The 15,113-nt window shown below is 44.3% G+C and overlaps 1 protein-coding gene across 2 annotated transcripts; it reads right to left on the bottom strand.

The window, feature by feature from the left end:
* Positions 1 to 100: 100 nt before the first annotated feature.
* Positions 101 to 15,113, bottom strand: CYBC1 (cytochrome b-245 chaperone 1). 2 transcript variants are annotated; one of them, XM_090060961.1, is made up of 7 exons: positions 14,988 to 15,113; positions 11,745 to 11,875; positions 10,739 to 10,780; positions 9,511 to 9,584; positions 7,971 to 8,067; positions 2,854 to 2,998; positions 101 to 1,030 (listed from the first exon to the last, which is right to left on the bottom strand). In XM_090060961.1, exons 2-7 carry the CDS (start codon positions 11,827 to 11,829, stop codon positions 901 to 903), a joined length of 573 nt encoding a protein of 190 aa, XP_089917087.1. In that variant the 5' UTR covers positions 11,830 to 11,875; positions 14,988 to 15,113; the 3' UTR covers positions 101 to 900. The 2 variants fall into 2 exon arrangements, with proteins under 2 accessions (XP_089917087.1, XP_089917088.1); XM_090060962.1 differs by lacking the exon at positions 14,988 to 15,113 and adding an exon at positions 14,728 to 14,876.

Genomic DNA, 15,113 nt, shown 5'->3' with positions numbered 1-15,113 from the left:
GTCAAATTAGGTCTCTCTTTCAACCAGCAGCTTGAGAACTTAGCAACAGCTTGGAACTGTTCTAAGGCAAGCACCAACACAGTTTATATATTATTTTAAAAAAAAAAAAAAAGCAATCATACTTCTTTGGCCAACCCAAGACGAGCGGTCCTGCAATATCAATTTAAGTATAATACTGGTCAATTTAGACACTTTCAAACTCAAACTTTGATTTCTATTAGTTCTAATGGTAAGTCTGACACTTCCATCCTACAGACCTTGGTATCACCCTAAATGTTAAGGTCCTGACTTACCTTTTTGATTTATTACAGTACGGTGCCTAAAATCAATTCAGTTACTTACTTTGTAAATTTAGCTATTGTAATTAGATATCTACATTACATTAAGTTTCAAGCAATAACATAATATGACTTACAGAAATACAGAGCCCTAACTTACTCATCTTAAGGCAGTTACCCTGCATCTAGAGTGGATATCTGCAATAACTGGAAGTTTACATGCATAGATATGAAAACAAGAAATGAGTTCAAACTAATTCATTAATAAATAACTACATAATTAGAATAAGGTGACAAAATTCATAAACAAGTATCTTCTGTGTCTGCAAATTACATGGAAAAGTAACAGATAACATCATATTTGCTTTCAACTGTACACAGCCATGTCTGAGCAAGTTCATACTGAAGCATCCAAGGAGAAAGCAGTTTATTGGATGCAAAAATTAAAGCAATTCAGCACTGATATGCCTTAACTCAGACTCCTACAATTGTAACTACAGCACAATTCCCAAGCATAAAAAAAACAGTTCCAACATCTTGAAGGTCTTCTTGGATGAAAAAATGCAACCGGCACCATTCCGAAATGTTTAGCTGGCTCGCTTTATTCGCTTCATTTTTACTATTAATACTCATCCTTGGGTTCATCTGCATCACTGTCCTCCATTTCACTGCTCTGCGAGAGGTCATGATGGCTGTCTATGCTGTTCAGTTCCAGAAAGCTAACAATGAGCTTGGCAACTGCTTCTGCATCACTGGAAAAAAATAAATGGTGTAAGAATTAATGGAGTCATGGTACTGATGAGACCGTGAAAGTGCCCAGTGTTGGTTAAGTACCTATCTGAACAGTTGGTCAGTCTATGGAATAAGGCTATAATTAACAGCACCTCCCCATAAGGGACATCAAGGTCCAATCTCCCAATGATGTGAATGAACCCTATTTAGATAGGGACAGGTCAATTCCCTTTAGCACCTGCGAAGCCAGTGAATCTCTTTCTAATTTATATCACCAGCTTTAGTGATTCTTCAGGCATAACTTAGCTGATAACTGCACTAGTCACACAAGGTAGAAGAGAAGCAGATTCTCTCCTATAGCTGTACTAAAAGAAGTAGAATGAATGGGGATGATAGAAGTTCTAATTCTGAAACAAGACACAATGCTTATGAGCCCCATTCATGTATAAGCACTTGACAGAGGCTGTTAAGATGTTCTGTTTAGTTTTCAAAACACTTCCTGTCATACTAGAACACCTGATAATAGTAACATAGCTGCCACTGATATAGTGCAACTTCTCCCATTAAGTCCACACTACTCTTAAACAGTTTGGCTGAGGCCCTGAAATGTACTGTAAATTTCCACATCACCCTCAGCCTATCTGAAGATGCCGTTGCTCCTGAGAAGTAAAGCTGTTGAGTGATCTTTTCTTAAATATGCATTTCCTTCTGGAGACCTGTTATCTCTAAAAATAAAATCGTATAAACAGCCTGATTCTAGCCTGTCACTTCTCCTTGGAAAGCTAGTACGCTGGGCCTGCTGCTTTCTGCACTTATTGTCCCGACTGCCCACTTCTGCTCTTGGCTCTTATTTGCATATGGTTTCAACTGTAAGTCCCTGTTTCAAAGAGCTGTTTTAGTTACAGGTTTGTGCAGTAGAGTAAAATCCAATTAATTTAATCACTCAAAGGGGACTGGTACTGATGACTAATTATCCATGAGTGACTAATAAATCAGTAATTAGCCATTTTCAACTTTGGGGGAGACATATTTTGCATGTCATTAAAAACACAACAAAAAAATTTTTCTGACATTTAACATGGAAAAGAAAAACACTACAAAAAATCCACGTGCAAACTATGGATGCTACCTTGCTATATGAGCAATGTAACATTATACAAATAGATACTTAATGTACAATTTCTTACTAGAAAAAAAATTGGCGTGCTGTCTACATGAGGGTTACATAAACAATTGATTACCTACGTCTTACTGAGCCAAAACAAATTGCAAAGCATCCAAATCTTTGCATACATTGACTGGCTTGACAGAGCAAAAGTCAGTACCTTTTAAGATAACTAATTACCAGGAGCAACTTTCACATTTAGTATGTGTACGCATTTTGAAATAACTAATTTAATGTTAACGTGATGAACAAGCCAAAGTGTTTCCAGTTCAATCACTGGACCTGGCAAGGACTCTGTGCACTAACTTATGAGAACAAAGTGAGGAGTTATCCCAGTGACTAAGTAAACAGATTGCATGGTATGTAGCACAAAGAGTTTCTAGTATAAAATAGCAACAATGCTCTAGGGGCCAATTTTCCTCTGGACTGAATTACTGTAAATCAAATACAGTATAAGGGGGCCTTAAATATGAAAATATTGCAAATCTAATTAGGCAGATACTGTCAGCTCAAGTGACTTAAAACATCAAAGGGTCTGAAAATAAGTGTAGAAAATGAGAAGGACAATTCCGCCAATGGCTAATAGCCAGCCTCCTATAAATCTGGCTGCTGACCCTGTGATGAACATCTCCTGCCCTTACGCACACTGTTAATCAAAAAGTATAATTTATACTGTACCTCCTACAGCCCAGCACTGCATTCTGGGTCAGTGGGTGTGAAAATCCAGTGACAAATCGTAGCACTACCAGGTAACCCTTCCCAAAATAACGCACAGTCTCTTCTTCCACGTTCACATCTCGAATCTCATTCAGCAGAGCCACCACTGTTTGCAAAAGGAAGGAAAAAGAAACTGACTATTGTAATAGCCATTCTCCACACTCTACTTCTCAATTATGCAACTAAGACTCTCAACAACCCCTTCCTACCTTTGATGGCTTCATACTTCTGCTCTCCTCCCATTCAGCTGGGTAAATTCTAACCTGCAGTCAGGATACCAAAGCAATGCAGTATGCACCAGCCGGCATAGTCTGTAGTAATTAACTTGGGCACCTGCCCAATTTATTGTTTCCCACTATTTTCCCTCTTTCTTTAATAGCTGTTTGAACTGTTTTCTGTAGAAAGTAGGTAAATTTAAGGAGATTGAGTAAATGAAAGATTTCAACATTCGGATCAGTCATTTTCAGAGCATCCGTTGATCTGCGTTATCACGCTAACTGATACTTGCTCCCTGTTTCTGGCAAAATACATGTTCTTAGAAGACATCTACCTAGTCTCCAGGACACAAAAAAATGAAGTTCATACACTAACGCACACCTCCAGCACAGACACAGAATTGAAAGATGTTCTAAATGCTTTCAGGTTTCTAATTACTCCACAGTATTTCAATTTATCAGCAGGCAATTTGATTCAGCCCAGAAAAGAGTATGACTGTGAAAACTAAGGGCATCATGAGTTCAATTTCTAACTGACCTGTGATCTCATGCAATGTAGTTTATAGCTTTGGTTTCAGAATCATAAAAAGTTAGGGTCAGAAGGGACCTCAGGAGGTCATGTAGTTCATGTAGTTCAACCCCCTGTTCAAAGCAGGACCACCCCCAACTAGATCATCTCAGCCAAAGCTTTGTCTAGCTGGGTTTTGAAAACCTCCAAGGACGGAGCTTCTACCACATCTCTGGGTAACCTGTTCCAGTGTCTTACTACCCGCCTAGTGAGAAAATTCTTCCCAATATCTAACTTTAAACTTCCCTTGCTGCAGCTTGAAACAGTTGCTCCTTGTTGTGTCATCTGTCCTCGGTGAGAACAGTCTAGCTCCATCCTCTTTTGAACGCCACTTCAGATAGTTGAAAGCTGCAATTAAATCCCCGCCCTTAGTCTCCTCTTTGCTAGACTCAGCTCCCTCAGTCTTTCCTCACAAGTTATGTCCCACAGCCCCCTCACCATTTTTGTTGCCCTCTGCTGGACTCTCCAATTTGTCCACATCCTTTCTGCAGCAGGGGACTGAACTAAACACAGTACTCCCGATGTGGCCTCATCGGTACTGAATAGCGGGGAATAATCACTTCCCTCGACCTGCGAGCAACACACCTACCAATGCAGCCCAGTATGCTGTTAACCTTCTTGGCAACAGGGTACACTGCTAGTTCAGATTCAGCTTATTGTCACTGTAACCCAGGTCCTTTTCTGCAGAGCTGCTGCTTAGTCAGTCGGTTCCCAGCCTGCACCAGTGCATGGGATTGTTCTGTCCCAAGTGCAGGACTTTGCACTTGTCCTTGCTGAACCTCATGAAATTCCTTTTGGCCCAATCCTCCAATTTGTCTAGGTCACTCTGAATCCTAGCCCTACCTTCCAGCATATCTACTACTCCCTGCAGCTTGATTTCATCTGCAAACTTGCTGAGGGTTCACACTATGCCATCTTCCAGATCACTGATGAAGACATTGAAGAAAACCAACCCCAAGACTGATCCCTGGGGCACTCCACTTGATACAAGCTGTCAACTAGACATCAAGCCATTGTTTAATACTCTCTTGAGCCCAATGCTCCAGGCAATTTTGTATCCACCTTGCAGTACATTTATCCAGCCTATACTTTCTTAGCTTGCCTGCAAGATGTTGTAGGAGACTGTATCAAAAGCCTTCCTAAAAATCAAGGTACACCACATCTCCCAGTCTCCCCACATCCAGAAGCAGTCATCTCATCATATAAGGCAACCAGGTTGGTCAGGCATGACTTGCCCCTGGTGAATCCATGCTGACTGTTGCTGATCACTTTTTTCTCTGAGTGCTTAGAAATTGATTCCTTGAGGATCTGCTCCATGATTTTTCCAGGGACTGAGGTGAGGCCAACTGGTATGCAGTTCCCTGGATCCCCCTCCTTCCCTTTCTTAAACATGGGCACTATGTTGGCCCCTTTCCAATCACCTGGGACCTCTCCTGATTGCCATAAGTTTTCAAGGATGATGGCCAATGGCTCTGCAATCACATCAGCCAACTCCCTCAACACCCTTGCGTGTATCCCATCCAGCCCCATGGACTTGTACACATCCAGCTTTTCTAAATAGTCCCTAACCTGTTCTTTCACCACTGAGACCTGGCTCACCTCCCCAAACTGGGCTGCCCAGTGCAGTAGTCTGGAAGCTGACCTTGCCTGTGAAGACTGAGGCAAAAAAAGTATTGAGCACTTCAGCCTTTTCTACATCCCCATCACAAGGTTGCCTCCCCCATTCAGAAAGGGACCCGCACTTTCCCTGATCCTCTTCTTGCTACTGAAATACTTGTAGAAACCCTTCTGCCCTTAGCTGCATAGCTGGAGTGCCAGAAGAGTTAAAAGCAGAAAGCTCAAAACAAACCAGATGCAGCACCCCAGATGCTCCTTCCAGAAGCTGAACAAGCTGCTCCTTCAGTACACCTATGTCTGGGGAGAGGGGGATTACACCAGGACCCAAGTGGTGTGCCGCAGAGAGAGGACTGAGTCTACCTCAGTTTCTCATTTTAATTTCTGACACAATGTCATAGCAAACCAAGTTCCCATGTGACAGAATACCTGTAACTTCCAATATTTCCAGAGCATTCAGAACTCTTGGTAGAGGAAATATCTTTTATTAAACCAACTAAATAGGTCCAAAAAATGTCTTTACTTGCAAGCTTTCGGGCTCTCTCACCCTTCTTCAGGCAAAGGAGAATGCACAGGCTGTAATATGAAGTCTCATTTCTACTTGGGAGAAATGTCACAACCTGTGTATTTTCCTTTACCTGAAGAAAGGTGCATGAGGCCAAAAGCTTACAAGTAAAGAAAAAGTTTTAGAACTATTTAGTTGATCTAATAAAAGATATCACTTCTACCAAGAGTACTGAATACTTTTGCCTGTAGACCAACACGGCTATAACCAGTATCCCTGAAATATTTCCAGAGATGTTTTTTAAAGGTACACAGATATATCGGTTCATATCTGACTGGCATCGATAAAAGGATAATGAGCAACTGGCTTTTTTTGGACGGTGTAGCTGCTAATGTCAATGATAAGTGCCGCATGCAGCCACATACATGTATGCGTCCAGGAACACAGCCCGGCAGCTTGGACAGCAGCATCCAGCTGGTAAGTCTGTGGGAGGGAAGGGGTGTTGGGGAGGGAAAAGGCATGGGGAGGCAGATCAAGGCCCCCAGATTTGATGAAGGTGGGCTGCCTGCTGCAGGCTCAGGGGCTGCATTGGACTCTTCCTGGCAGCAGGGCCAGGCCAGAGCTGTGCTCAGGGCAGACAGTGGCAGCACTGGGAGGGGTGGCTAGGGGGTGGGCTACAGCCACCCAAAAATTCCACATGGCCCCCCACCCCCAGCACCACCCCCACACCCCAAGTGCAGCCCCAACTCAGCCCCCCCCACCGGTAAGAAGCCAGCAGAGGCCCTGGCCCCAAGCCCACAGTGGGCAGCTCGCCCTCACCCCACACACATCTGGGGGGTACATGCCCCCCATGGCTCCTTCAGGGGTGCGCACAGAGGCAAGGGAGCCACCTCACTCCCCAGTCCCCCCACCACTGAATAAGGTACTTGTGGCTCTTTCCCATGCCTCACCCTGCCCCTGCCCTACACTCCCTCATTCACCATGAAGGCCTCAATCTGTGCCCCCTCCCCACGCCCCTTCCCTCCAGAGTCTTACTAGCCAGACACTGCTCTCCAAGCTGCCAGGCTGCATATTGGCCATCAGACTGCTATCAGCCAATATGGCTGGTTAATAATCAGCCATCAGTATTGGTCAAAAAAATCTTTTGAGTGCACCCTTAGATCTTTTTCAACCTTGTAACCAACCTGATCCTTATTCCCAAATGGACTGCACTAAGTTACTGAAGTTCCTGCTTTCCCTTAGGATTCCTGCCTATTCTAGAGTTCCAGAGAGCCTGGCAACTGCTCCATCTTAAATGTCAAGAGGCTTAAAAGATACGAATTTGGGTCTTGCCATCTTGCATTTCCAGAAGCAGCAGGTTTGGTTTGGACTGTGTTGTTGTAACTGACTTGTCCAGAAAATGTGAGAAGCAAAGGGGCTTCAGGGAGTTTGGGGGTATTATCTTTTATTGGAACAACTGAATATAGTTGGGACAAATGTTAAATGAGCTTTCAGGCTCAAAATGCCCTTCTCCAACCTATCCCAAGTATCCAGCTGTATTTTCGGAGCTGACTTGAACAGTAAACCACATCCATAAATATTAATGATGTACCATACTTTTGGTGTGTGCGCATGTAAGCACGCATTACAAATAAGGAAATTTAAAATGGAATGAACTCTAACCCTTCAGTTTTACTGCACCTTAAACCCAGGATTTCAAGTAACAGGTCTGTTACAGGAGTTAAATGATACTAAAACAAAGACACAGGGTTTAAGCAATTTCCCTGTGACTGCATAAACTAGGATTAAAATCCTCTACTGCGACTCCTAGATACACATCTTTCACCAGTCACATTTGCTGAACACACTATAAATTTCAGTACATTAAACCAGGAAAAAAGGTAAGCATGAATAATAAAATACCCAAGGACATACTAATACCAGTATTTAAGAAAAAAATCCAGGCATTCTGACCATATAGGTGAGGAAAGTTATAGCCATTTTCCATTCATTTGTATTTTAATAGTCAAAAAGATTTAAAATGTTGGTGGCATCTGCTGTCTGGAAAGCCACTGGAAATGAATGGATATGACTGACTTGACTACAGTGCTTTAGAGGAGCATATGGAACAAATTCGTACATAATTCTTCTGTCCGGCACACGCGCTTGGTGACTACAGAAGCCTCTGCTTTCTTACCTTGTTCATGGCCTCCTTTGGAGAAGGTCAGTATTTTTTTGTAGAGGTTAAATGTTTTTAGAATGACTTTTCCCTTGCTCTTGTCAAATACAGCTTCCTGCAAAATTGAAAAACATCAACTAAACGATTCTCTTAAAAAAAACAGCTGACATCTACACCTTTAAAATTAAATTATGCTAATCTCAGCAATATAAACTTAATAAGTTTAATTATAATCACTTGCGTCTCACTGCTGAATTAAAAACCAAAATATTGCCCTTGGCTTCCCCTATAACACAGACTCTCTCTCAAATTCTTTCCAGAAGAGGATTTGAGGTGGTTTTAGTCCCACTTTTGCCTTATCCCTTACAGCTCTAAATTGTGCCTGGTGATAAACCAAAATACTACTCTGGAGAAACTGAAAAATCCTCGTTAGGCTTGCACGTGTGTATTCAACAATCCTAAAGCTTCGGTGTACATAAATTCTACCTACACCTTTTGTCAATGACAAATCACCAATCACTGCCAGGGCTAGTTTTACCTGTTACAACAAGGCTTACATTTGAAAAAAGATGCCCCAAGGATTTGATGGCTTGAAACAGTTAATGAAACATGAAGTTTTTTATGCCTGAGTTACTTATTCAAATAGGTCAAGTAACTGCAGCAAGAAAGTTTTCTGACTGGCAGCAAAATGAGTTGGTGTCCTTCATCTACTTCCTAGTGGGTAAATATCACATCACTAAAAAAAAATTTCACAAACACCATTCCCCTCGGAACGGGGAAGCAGTGAGAGGGAATCTGTCCTGGTTAATGATTCTTCCCTATCACTAGTAGCACTAGCCTATATGTATGGGAAGTATGCTTTAGTCACTGCATGCTCTACTCTTGCTCTCTCCCCTTTAGACAAAATTCAAATGCAAATCTTTCAACTTAATTGTAAAAGTAATCTACAGAGGAATTCATTTACTACAGATAGGCTTAACTGAGTCTCATCCCTAAACCTGAGCTTATCAGTAAAATAATTAGGAACACAGGACAGGGCCTTCAGGCAATCATTTACCAACAAATCCCCCAAACCACTTTTTCACATCATCATATGCTACTCCCAGGCACAAAAATAGAACTATCAGAAAACACCCTACAACAGGGGTTTTCAGCCCTTTTCAAGGAGGGTACCACTTCGCGTATACTTCTGGAGAAGCATGGGGGGAGGCGAGGGAGGATGGCAGCAGCCAGACGCAGCAGGGGTGGGCTTGCATGCAGTGGTAGCACGGGGTGGTAGATGGTAGCCCCACCTAACACACCCTAGGATCCCACTGGCTTTTTTCACAAGTCCACCACACCTGCAAGCTTGTGGTCATCTTGCTAATCAACCAATGCACCCAGGTACCTTGTTGCTAAAATTTACTAAACAGGATCAATCCCACCAAGTTTCTCAATGACAGTATAACTTATTTGAACTGCACAATATAAAAAGCATCTGGCTGCTGAAACCAACGTTTGACAAATGCTTTAAGCAAGCATAAACACATTTCCTGTCTGAGTTCAGCAAGCGTCTTACCTCCCACTCCTCCAGATTCTGTACAGCCACAAAGAGACACCCAGCTATATAGAAGAGTTTCCATCCCAATGTGTCTAAACAATACAAAATGCATATGTTTTAGATACGCTGTTTGAGAACTAAATAGAGATTGTTATTTAGAAAAGAAGCCCATATCCACTCATGAGAAAAGCAAGAGAGCGAAAAAGAGAGTTTCCATCACAGGACATGTTTCTCTTTGACCCTGACACACAGTATTTCTAATGTTTTCCATGACCAAAAAGGGTTTTTTTAAGCCATTATCCATATTGGGATGAGAATTATTCAGGATTATAAACACACTTATAGTTACATGACTTGCAGCAGAATTTTATTATGGGCGTTTACTTTTTTTTCATGAAAACTGAGATAGCCAAGCATATCCAAATGGCTCTTAAGATAGACCCTCAAATATTTGTACTGCAGAGAACAGGGGTGAAGGACTAGGAAATTAGTTCACCAAAACAAGCACTACTTGTTGACTGATTCCTTTTATTATCATCATCTCTTAGCAAACAAACATTTAAATGTGACATGCTGGAAACATTTACACAGTGTAGCCTGCCTAAAGTGCCTGCGCAAAGTAGTCACTAAAATAAGTGTCCAATCAATCTCCTATTGAAGGTGAAAAAGAAATTATTTGCAGTATGTCTGACAGATTTCATGGCAGCCTCTTAAAGAAGGTCAGCTAATACAGACAGTGTTCAGACAGGTTTTTCCAGGACAAAATCCAGTGAAATCTACTAATTACATGGTAATGTAACTTTTCAACTCTGAAGCCCCAAAGAATGCAACAAACAGCTTATAGGATGGTTTGTGGATATTTTCTGCAGGAGGTAAGACAGAAAAATACTTGTTATTTCTTGCAAGCTGATCCAATCTAAAAGAAAAATTGGTTTTCAGGAGGTAATTTCATAAACCCTAAGGATTAGCAATTGCTGACAAGGATGATTTAGCAGAATCACAAAAAGAAGAATACCTACATCAAGGCAGCAAAATCTGTTCAGTTCAGTGGCAGACTGTTAATTACCACTTTCCCAGGAAAGTTGCAAGAATCAACTAATTAATGTTTGTAAACAGGCACTTTATCAGTCAAAACCCAGGCATGTAAGAAAAAAAAAAAAAAATCAGGCAGAAGCTACAGGGGGAGGAGTAGGAGTCATCACCAAGAAAGAATAAACATATATTCCACAAAGGGACTGGATATTACCTGCACTATAGTAAGCAGCAGCCAGACCTATGGAAGATATTCCTGGGGGGGGGAAAAAAAAGAAAGAGAAAGACAAAAAACATGATTCAAAACAAGCAAAACTCTATATATAAACTAAAAGATTCCTAGTTAAAACATGGACATCCTGAAGTTACTCATTATTTCTCACAACAGGAGAATCAGGTATCCTTAGTTGAATGCGTCTGGAAGGACTAATAGAAAACTGTGCCTCCACTACTATGTTAACCCGCATCAGAAGATAGCCAAGTGTTTTCACATGCTCCAAAAGTATTTCCTGGCCTGGAGTGAAGGAGCTACATCATGAAAGAATTTGACAAGAAATTCTTTTACATTATAGAAAAGCACCATTGAGTAGGAAGTAGAACTGGAAACCAAAATCTTAATTCTGCCATGAGTTCTCTGTGCGGCCTTGGACAAAACTGATTGTGCCTTCAATTCTATTTCCTGACATATAACAAAGAAAGGGAAAACATGCCTACCTTTCAACACTTGCTACAATACTTCATTCCAAATATCTACACAGTGCCCTTAAGACATGATATGTTCTAACCATGCCAAAGGGGAAATCTTAGATTCTAGAAATACCTGGGAGTTTTGCCACCGACTTAAATGGGACCAGGATTTCACCCCAGGTTTCTACAGACAATCAGCTGCGCATTTGTTCTTTTTGTGCCATCTCATATCCGAGGCCATCACACTTTTGCAGGACTTCAAGCACACTCGGTAGCACAGCTAAAGGGTGGTCAATGTTGGGGTAGATGTCCCTCCACAAACAAAATTACTTGAAAAATATATGGGTCTGTTTGTTAGGAGTTCTATTCAGAGAACTCTGTGTAATTCCCTTTCTTTAAAACCTCCGTTTAAATGGATCAAATCATGTCCATGCAATTCCACGAGTAGCTTAAAAATACAGGAAAATGCAGCTCCAACATATTTATTCATAATTATTCTTCTCATGTTCAAGAAAGAATCATCAGTGTCTTACCAATAAAGAGAGACCACGATCTAATTCCAGGTGACCTCTTCAGATGAAGGATGGAACTTGTACGGTTTTCAACCAGCATATACATCTTAATGAGAAATTCTCCACAGCCTATTAACACTCATGAAACCTAGCTGGATGGAGAGAAGGAATACAAACTTACAAACTGTTACTTGACCCCTCATCTTTCCCCTTGTGCCCAATATTTGCTGTGACCTTCCATCATGTCCTTAGGGACAGCAAAGCTCTTCAGGATAGGGCTGTGGTCTCTTATTTGCATGGAGAGCATCATGAACATTCACAACACTGTACAAACAAACAGTAATCACCATGGAGATAAGAGATTTAAATTCTGTAAGAAATGCCTGGCTCCTGCAGTACAGTTCACTTCATTGCTAGCATAAGCAATATCCTTTGCAGTTTCCAAAACAGTTTCTGAGAAACAGATCCTGGAAATAAACTCTCATTGCCTCAAGTAGAAATTGCAAACTTAGATAAAAAGCAATAGAAAGAGCAATAGGTCTTGTAAACATCATTTCTTCTGCTGCCAGAAAAAGGCCACAAGAATGAACGAGACCAGCAACTGAAGGCATGACTACACAGTAAGTTACCATATAGGAAACTGGGTTTTGCAGTTCAGACCCTCATTCCAGAGCTGGAAGCACTGCAGAGGCCGCAGGCATGGCCCAAAAACAAGGGAGTATTTTGCATGGTACCGAAGTTACCCCCTCCCCCTGCAAATGCAAAATAGGTGCAGAGTGGTTCCAGAGACAGCTACATGCAGCCCTCTTCAACCACAGCATGTGCTGAAGGGGAAATAACAATTAAAGGGTGAGAAAAGAAGCACCGATTTTTAACATTAAGAATGGAACAAAGCTGTGCAGCATTTTCAGAGGCACCCCCATGAAGAAATCATCCAGTCTTTCAGCAGTGGTGACCTCCAACACACAGACATAATTTTACCCTTGATGATCTCAATACAAGTACGATAACAGATATATACCAGGAAGACAGCAGCATGCATCTAACGCACAGGGTGGCAACCCCTGACACACATGCCAAAGCATGGTAGGTTAGGTCATTTTGCTCAGCACACCACAGATGCACCCGGGTCTGGGCAGCTGCCGCCAGCCACAAAACCTGGGCTGATCACAGCAGGTGGCTGTAATCCCTGCTACAAGCAGCCTGGGCCCCACGGCTGGCAGCAGCTGCCCAGAACCAGGGCTGGCTATAGCCTGGAGGCTGCAAACAGCTGTGCCAGGCTCCAGAACCCCTGCTGGGGCTCCGCAGCAGAGTCTCCATTCACATCTCCAGGTAGATGGCCAGCAAGGGGCCGGAGGCTTTGCAACCCTAGCCCCCTCCTTCCCATCAGCCCCTCCCATGCCATCTGCCCAGAGGCTCCAGGTGCTCCAAGAGCCCAGTGCAGCTGTCTGCAGCCTACCTACCACCTGCTGCAGCTGCCCAGAGCCCAGGCCAGCTATGGCAAATAGTAGGAGGATGCAAACGGCTGGCAGGCTCTGCTGCCCTTGGCTAGGTTCTGTTGCAGCAGCATGACAGGGGAAGGGCTGGGGTTGCGCTGCCTTGGCCCCTTCCCCACCCAGCACCCCAAGGCATGTGTGCAGTCATTACCACCATGGAGCCAGTACCAGGGCTCCAGAGCCCAGTGCAGCTGTTTGTAGCCTCCCAGCTGCCAGCCATAGCCAGCCCAGGCTCTGGGCAGCTGCAGCAAAAAGCTGCACCAAGCTCTGGAGCACTGGCACCAGCTCCAGCTCGGTGCCAACAGCAAATGACTGCACACACAACTCAGGGCACAGGGCAGGGAAGGGACCAAGGCAGCGCAAGTCCAGCCCTTCCCATGTCTAGACACACATACGCAGCTGCCGCCAGCAACAAGGCTCAGGCCTTTACAGCTCCCCTGACACATCAAGTCGAGGCATGGGGCAGGGCTGGGGTATTTTTGGCACTCCAGCCAAAGACACTGCCGACCCCTGATCTAAAGGCAGGATTGATCTGGCCAGCATGGAGAGCAACATTCCTTCTACTGGGGAACTGGTAGGGACAGTCTTCATTACAGCGAAGACACAACCATCCCCTGCAGAAGGGGAAAATAGGATGACAATCTTATCCAATCCTGTGTATGTCACAACACCTGCAACAAGCCCACAAGAGCCTCCAGTGTTAAAGCAGCTGCAAACAAACCAAGCAATTTGTGAACCAGACACTCCTATTTCAAATAGCCTGAAGGACATCCTGCTTTCCTGCCTTTCCCAAAAGAAGAGGCTACCAGAAGGCATAGCATTGTGCTGGTTTAGTGGAAGTAATGTGGCCCAGCAGTTAGCACAGGAAGCTATCCAACTCCTACATCCCTTTTCTAACTGCACTCAATCACTGTTAAGAGTGGGGGCTCGAGGTTTGGATGCCCCCGAGTTTTGCTTGCCCTTAGCCTTAAGGCCCCCAGAGCAAACAAAGGAGGAGACTCCCATTTCCGTAAACTGGGCTTAACGCTGCTGCACCTTGGCCGGTCCTGAACCACGCCAGAAGAGCGGTTATCCCAAGGTGCAGCTCAGGAAAACTGCCTTCTTGGACACAAATGTATGGCATTTCCCCCACCAAGTTAAAAAGCCACTACTCTTGATCTGAGACTTCAAGAGGTTGAGAAGCTAGTGGGGCAGAAACCCACAGGATTCAGAGACTGCCACTTCGGGGTGAAAAGAACCGTTTCTCCTCAGACACAGCTGCACACTCCTGGAGCGAGGCATGCTCGCACGGCAGTTAGCACAAGGCAGACCACAATCAGAGCCTGCATTACATCACAGCAGTAATAAAAGCCCACGCGGGCCCTCTGCACTTCACCCTCCTGCCATTTCCATGCCCCGCTCTGCAAGGCCTCACGTCCGGCTAGACCAGTGCTCTCCAGCCTGTTTTCATGTCCGGGCCCCCAATTTAACCATTTCGAAGGGGGGCGAGGGCCCCTGGGAGCCCTCACCCGGGTATTCACGTGCTGTTGATTGCCCGCGGGCCCCTCAGACACAGCCCAGCGCCCAGATCTGAAAACCACCAAGTAAAGGCTGCCCGAGTCCCCTGGGGCCCGCCCCAGCGAGCAGCAGCGGGAAGGAGGCAGGCGGCCACGGAGCGAGTGCGAGATGCACCAGCCCCCTCCCCCTGCACCTGCACCTGCTTGCAGCTCCTGGACCCCGGCCGCGGGCGGCCCCCGAGACCCCCTCGCCCAGCCCCAGCCCGCGGTACCTCCAGGCGCTGCCTCACGCGCAGCCACACGGGGCGCAGCTAGCGCACTTCCGGACTCCGCACCATAGAGCTCACCAGAGCGTCGACCGGAAGCTGCTGGGAGGGACTTGTCTAGCGCTAGACCTA

Source organism: Crocodylus siamensis, chromosome 8 (assembly GCF_052110815.1).
Source record: "Crocodylus siamensis isolate JL-2025a chromosome 8, ASM5211081v1, whole genome shotgun sequence".
NCBI lineage: Eukaryota > Metazoa > Chordata > Crocodylia > Crocodylidae > Crocodylus > Crocodylus siamensis.
Note: the sequence above shows the minus strand (reverse complement) of the source record. Positions and strands in the feature narration are given on the sequence as shown.

What these genes read in the sequence shown, in the direction of transcription:
- CYBC1 (XM_090060961.1), bottom strand. Translation starts at nt 11,829, where the DNA reads ATGTATATGCTGGTTGAAAACCGTACAAGTTCCATCCTTCATCTGAAG. An exon ending in AGAATCTGGAGGAGTGGGAG is followed by an intron (nt 8,068 to 9,510) that starts GTAAGACGCTTG and finishes TCAATTTTGCAG; the next exon opens with GAAGCTGTATTTGACAAGAG. An exon ending in CAAAGGAGGCCATGAACAAG is followed by an intron (nt 2,999 to 7,970) that starts GTAAGAAAGCAG and finishes TTTTGCAAACAG; the next exon opens with TGGTGGCTCTGCTGAATGAG.